The 7,020-nt window shown below is 32.2% G+C and overlaps 1 protein-coding gene across 1 annotated transcript; it reads left to right on the top strand.

Annotated features, from left to right (window-relative positions):
* Positions 1–222: 222 nt before the first annotated feature.
* yellow-c (L-dopachrome tautomerase yellow-c) lies at positions 223–6,416 on the top strand. The gene is made up of 8 exons (XM_089700713.1): positions 223–344; positions 2,331–2,764; positions 3,525–3,646; positions 3,854–4,080; positions 4,681–4,795; positions 5,118–5,198; positions 5,766–5,876; positions 6,205–6,416. Coding segments are annotated over exons 1-8 (1,233 nt in total). The 5' UTR covers positions 223–342; the 3' UTR covers positions 6,346–6,416.
* The last annotated feature ends 604 nt before the right edge of the window (positions 6,417–7,020 follow it).

The raw sequence follows: 7,020 nt of genomic DNA, 5'->3' as shown, positions 1-7,020 counted from the left end.
ATCATTTATCTTTTTAAAATGCAAAGTAGATACACACACATACATTTTACACTTTGTACAGGTAATACATAAATATTACCAAAAACTCACACAAATAGGTATACCTACCTACCACTTACCGGTGGGTTAGTAGTTCCAACCGTAGTTGACATCTCTGGTCTAGAATTTACGGCTTCCTTTCAAACATGGGAACACTGCCCAAATATAGGTATTTGTATTGTTTACGTTATTGTGTATAGCTGTGAATATAAAGGCGTGTGAGACCTCGAACTGTTTAGTTTGTGCTGACGGATCCGCAGACACAGTCGCGGACACTCACTTTTACGTCACCACGCATTTAGCATGTAAGTTTGCATTTTATTAACGGCATACGTAAATAAACAAAAACATTGATTTTAATAACATAATTTATTATTTCAAAATATTTAAAAAATTTTAGAGGTTTATGTGACAAATTCATATTATTTATACTAGAGATGAAATATTTGATTATAATTGTACGAAACATCAAACATGAGCTTTTTCAAGTGTGTTTTTGCAGCTATATATACTTACCTATTTAGAACTGAGCAATTGGTACCCGGTACATAGCATACAGAGTAGTGCTAAATAACAGTGAAATCCGTTATTTCTCCAAAGCTTCTATGCAAATATGTATAACAAATGATGAAATATTTTACTGTAAAAATAACGTTATCTATATATAAGTATTCAATATTTTGCCTTACTTTCAATAATTAGATTTTATTTTAATAATTATATAGGTAATATGAATTAAAGACGTAGATAATACATTACTTATCTTCTGCCTTGAAACCAAAAAGTATTTACTTTGGTGGGAGAATCCGACTCTGCATTGTCGTATATTAATCTAATGGACAATACCTACATTCGATTTAAATTTACCGTTGGTTCCATAGCATTTTCAATTTGTTCAAAGCCTTAAATGTAGGTACATATTTTAGACCCAAGTTCTATGTATAAGCTCTAGCTGTGCTCCGCAGTTTTAACTTTTACCCATTGCTCCGCTCCTGTTGGTCTTAGTGATGATAATATAGGGCTATCTAACACTGAAAGAGTTTTTAAATCGGACCAGTATAGTTCCTGAAATTAGCGCGTTCAAATGACAAACTCTTCAGCATCATAATATTGGTATAGATATATCAAAATAATCTTCTTTGAAACGTTTCATCAAAAAGCTCAAGTTCACAGTGCGTTAGGGTTGGCCTTTAACTTTACTGCACCTTGAGTTTATAATTGATTGCGTTCAAATGAATTTCCATAAGCACGTACTGGTTCATGACTTGGTCACTATTTGAATTCATTAGATATAGCATCGATTCAAAGCACTTGCCGGCCTTGGGTGTGCGACAAAAACTTCTTTACTTGACATGACTTGCAAACATTCTCTTTTACACTTTAACCTCAATAGAGTCGATATGAGAGATCAGATAATAATTACAGTAAAGTACTTTTTTTGCATATCTATACAAATATTATAAAGAGGAAAGGTTTGATTTTTTGTTTGTTTGTTTGTATGAATTGAATAGGCTCCGAAACTACTTGGCGGATTTGAAAAATTCTTTCACTGTTGGAAAGCTACATCATTTCTGAGTGACATAGGCTAGGTTTTATCCCGGAAATCCCACGGGAACGGGAACTATGCGGGTTTTTTTTTTGAAAACGCGGGCGAAGCCGCAGGCGGAATGCTAGTAAATAAATAAATTTTAAATCCTTATTTGCTCAACACCGTGTTGAGACTTGAGATCTTCGAGAATATTCTTAAGCCTAAATTTTGTGCCGAGTCCAGTCCATCTTAACCAATACCACAGACTAATAATAATATACTACGTAGCCAATACTATCATTTTATTATACAATGAATAAAAAAATATTTAACAACTTGAATGTCAGGTAATATTATATGTATATAGTTACTTACATTAAAAATTTGTCCCGCATAGCCATCAAATGAATATGTAGAACTGAAGATAACGACCTATGTAGATCTGCAGACTTAATTAGGTACCTGACTTCGTTTCCTAATATTGACTACAAAAACGTGAGTTGGTAATGATACAGGGTACCTAAGAGAACATTCAATTATTGTTCTCATTATTTCCTTGCAAAACCAAAACTAGGTTTGGTAATTCAAAGTTTTTATGTATTTGACATAAGAAATGAGATCTTATTATTTTATAATCAAGAATGGGTGAGAAATAAAGGTGTTGCGTGTCAACAATAAACTTATTGTACGCAACAAATTTTATTATGTGACAAAATAAACAGAAATGCGTCTTAATAATTTTTCACACTCATTATTGTTTCAGGTCAAAAATGAGAACGACATTATTCATTGCTTTTGCTGTGATAATAGGATGTAAGGCTACCACACCTGACCTGCGTTTTGCATGGAAAGAAGTTGACTTCGTTTGGGATAGTCCGGAACAACGGGAAAATGCTATAAAGGATGGTTTATTCGTTAAAGCCCACAATCTTCCTCTGGGGGTAGCTCGATGGAAGAATAAATTATTTGTGACAGTACCAAGATGGAGAAAGGGTGTAGCATCATCTCTGAACTACGTGGATATTGATGGACCGCAGGATCAACCACTTAAACCATATCCTTCACTGAAAGACAATCTGGTAGCTGATACGGCGAAAGAACTGCCATCCAATAGTTCTATTATTTGTGTCTATAGAGTGTATGTCGATGCTTGTGATAGACTCTGGGTTATGGATGCAGGATTAGCTGATATATTGGGTGAGTGAAGTTTATTTACATAAGATTCTGTAAGCGAGATATCAAATCATAAGGTACATCTCGTTTGGTAACAATTTACCATTTTAAGCAAAACATCGTGCAGGTAGATAAGGATTTATGTATTGTGACTGTTGTTATATAACTTAATAAGTACCTCAGTGAAATGAAAATATGTACTTTTATAAAAAATATGCATTGTTTTGTGCTTGCAGTAACGTTCTTGTAGTTGAATGCAAAAGCTCAATAACATTTTTTTTTCTGATTGGACAGAATTTTAATTGGGTCCAAACGGAAAGGACAATTTTGCAAATATAAAATAAAAAATCAATCGCTTCACCCAGACGATAGTTCTGAAATAACATATAAAAGTCTAGTTGAGAACCTTCTCTATAAGTATCGGTTTTCCCAATAATTAACGCCATAACGCAGACAATTCAGTTTTTTTAATCGCAAGTCATAGATGTAGATCATTCATTTGAATGTGATCAAGGTTTTAGGTACTACCTAGTACCTACTGCATCATTGCATGCAATTTCTTGTAATTATTTATTTATTACAAAATAATATTTCCTGCTTTGTATTTTATTACTCAGAATAAGTCAGTGCATAATATAGGTATAATGATTAAATCTTGTAGGTACGTGTACTAGGAAGATACAATTATTATTGGTTAAAAAAAAATATTTTTTAATTTAACGAACAATTTACTCACAACAATTAAACAAACAGGAAGTATGAACATAATAATAAATGTTTTTAGGCTCACCAAATCAAGTAGCGGGACCTTCTGTGGTTATTTTCGATTTGAATACCAATCAACTTCTACATAGATATTTCTTCAAAGTTGAGGATATGAAGGAAGATTCGTTCTTTGCAAATATTGTAAGTATATAGCAGTAACGTTTTCAATATTTTCAAGATATTTTTAGAAGAGAAATCGAGAATTACACACTCCATCATGAATTGTTGATCGTTACTCGCGAATTCTTTACATTCGAGTGAATGTTGTAATTATTTCCTGTAGAAACTCATATAAATAGCACTAAATCTTTATAGAACTGAATTTTAATTTATAAATATAAATTTCAGGTGGTTGATGTAGACAAGGACAAATGTGACGAGGCCTTTGCGTATGTCCCTGATTTAGGAGGCTACGGTGTTGTTGTGTACAGTTTAAAGGACAATGATTCTTGGCGTGTTGCCCATCACTATTTCCACTTTGATCCTCTGGCTGGCTCCTACAACGTCAGTGGAATTGAATTCCATTGGACCGATGGAGTGTTCGGACTAGCTCTCTCTGAACCTAGAGAAAATGGGTAAGCTACATGATCAATATTAATGATATTTACTAGGAAATATTATATTAATTTGATATACATATATTTAATAATGATTAAGACTCGGTTATTCATACGATTGAGTCGAGCAAAAATGCAACAATCAAATCGGCCCACGGTCACATTTAATTGTAAATATTGAGTTCCTTTTTTGCTAGTCATAACGTATTATGTGAATTTATGTTCTTTCTGCTTACTTATGTACGTATATGTTCTCATATATTTATGAGTAGCTACATCTTTATTATTTGATTATTACCTTGAGTATATAATATGTAAAAGCCGGTTTCCAAATGGTGGCAATGACCGATTTAATAAATATTGATCATATGGTATTTACAAAGCAAAATTTATTCAAATTAATCACTGATATTTTTGCATCTCAACGATAACAAATTCAAAACATGCTGATTTCAAAGAATTGATGTACCTAACCACAATTATTTTGCATACCTATAGGTATCCGCGTTCGCTATATTATTTACCGACATAAACCGCCACACAAATTAACTATCGTAGCATTTAGATTTTTTGTCAAATTATTCTTAAATTTTAATATTACCTTACACGCATTTCCAGGTATCGTACGATGTTCTTCCACGCTTTTTCCAGTACTAAAGAGTTTTGTGTATCCACGGAGTTACTTCGCAACTACCCACACATAGATAAGTCTGAGGCTTTCCATGATTTCAAGGTATGAAAGTAAATCACGAGTAGGTACCGTATGGTTTAGCCAACAACTCAATTTCTAAGAATATTTCATTGATTGTTGTACCAACTTAAGCCGCTTGTCACGTTACATACATAATTCCTCAAGGCTAATTGGTATACGTCTAAGTAGTTAACTTGAAGAAACAAATTTATTTAAATTACTACATAACGGACTATCACTTAAACCGTTGTTAGTACCACATAGCTCTGCATATTATTATTAGACCAAACAAATGTTGATTTTAATTCTTAAAGATTTTTTTGAAAAAAAAAGATGAGACTTAATAAAACTTATTAAATTTCAGTTATTGGGCGACCGTGGAGCAAACACACAGGCTTCTGCTAGTTATTATGATGAAAAGAATCATGTTCTATTTTATACTCAGGTGTGTATTTTGAGCAGGTACCAACATAATATTATTATTAAGTATTCAGTTTTACTTGAAAAGTTAGACGTCAGTAACTTCCCCATGAGTCACAGATTGTAAATTTTTAACGGACTGCTTACTTTACTGCTAAGTAGATACTAAACGACTTTGTTCCACTTGTCCCATAAGTAAGTATTCATTATAATTTATAAGCAATTTGAACTAACCGTTCGTAAACAAGTTTCCTTTGCTGTGCTGTGACAATTTAAACATGTTCCTCAAAAGCTGTTATAAAAAATTATTAATCGACACTTTTGTAGGTTCTTTAATAATAATATATTAAAATGACAATAAATATGGGATTGCCAGATAGATAGTGAATGTGATAGTGAACAATCTGGAAAATAAAAGGCAATAATCGTTATGCTTCAGATTGTTAATATTGATTAAGGAAACTTTAGCAAAATACCCATTCTTGGATTTGTTAACAATAACATTACATTGGTTTTATTTTCAAGAGTTCTTCTTCATTTATTTATATAATTTATGTTTCCAAATTATTTTGGAAACATTATTTATTTTCAGGTGAATCGCGATGGGGTCGGTTGCTGGAACTCTAACAAGCCGTACAACCCCGAAAACAATCCCCTTATCATCAATGATCCTATATTGTTTGAGTTCCCCAATGACTTAAAGGTAAAAAAATATATTATTAATTTTCTCTAGATACCTGTTACATCATCATCATCATCGTTATTAGCCCTTAATGTCCCACTGCTCGACATAGGAACAAAGGACTAAAGCATCTCCGATGGAATTGATAAATATTTTATATTTTGTTTTACAATTTTTTTTTCGAACAACATTTTTTACTTCACTAATAATATCAATAGTCTCCTCAAACTAAATGTGTTTTTTCTCGCTTATTCCATCCCATCCAGCATAGTTCTCCTAAACACTGGTTTCATTTAAATTTGTTTAAGTTTTAAGTATTTGTTAACGATGTTTTTTCTTTCTTTTTTAGGTCGACGATGAAGGCACATTATGGATCTTGTCCGACAGAATGCCCCGATACATGCTTAGGACGCTGGACTCAAATGAAACAAATTACAGGATATTTAGTATTAAAACATCCGATGCTATTGCGGGCACTGCTTGCCAATAAGTTAAGATTTGTGTACTGTGTACATTGCCTAATGTAATTATGTATGTAATAAATAAAGCTATTTAAATCCGTGTTCGTGTTATTTAATACCTACCTTCATTGGTACCTGTACTTTTTTGGTAATTTTTAATAATACCTATTGAAATTACTGAAACCTTACTGAAACATTTTTAATTACTAATATTATTCTTTATTTTTACTTGTATTATCTGTCATAGAACATAATAGATACTATCTAAATCTGACTAAATTCGTTTTTTACGTGTAAAAGCACCCGCCATCACAGGGTATTCGCACCACCTCTTGATTATTAGTCGACACATTTTTTGCTTTTTTAATTGTTATTTTTATATGCATATTGTTTTTGAGTGTTTCATTAGCATGCCTTCAGAAAATCAAAACCAGAGCTTATGACGAGTAGTGTACCATAAATAGATGTTATCTGATTAATTCTCGAGTATCTCAACACATTTCTAGCGTTTGTTTTTGTTAACTCCACTATAATTTTATGATCTGATGTACGTACAATTATTATTCCAACCCATATTGGGTCTTTACAAGTATATTCTCACCGTCCGCGTCACTGTGATTTTATATAAACACAATATTGATAAGAAAGTTTACTCTTAATTTGATTGCATGATCTTTGTAACATAACATTTTTGCACATAAATG

This window comes from Colias philodice, chromosome 11 (genome assembly GCF_061535455.1).
Source record: "Colias philodice isolate Cphi_HAF_F1 chromosome 11, ilColPhil1 Martin Lab GWU primary, whole genome shotgun sequence".
NCBI lineage: Eukaryota > Metazoa > Arthropoda > Insecta > Lepidoptera > Pieridae > Colias > Colias philodice.
The sequence above is the reverse complement of the archived record's forward strand: the minus strand, read 5'-3'. Positions and strand labels throughout refer to the sequence as shown.

Excerpts from the sequence above, each read along its gene's own strand:
- yellow-c (XM_089700713.1), top strand. Across the intron at positions 5,199-5,765 it reads ATGTTCTATTTTATACTCAG|GTGAATCGCGATGGGGTCGG; the intron begins GTGTGTATTTTG and ends ATTTATTTTCAG. Across the intron at positions 5,877-6,204 it reads AGTTCCCCAATGACTTAAAG|GTCGACGATGAAGGCACATT; the intron begins GTAAAAAAATAT and ends TTTCTTTTTTAG.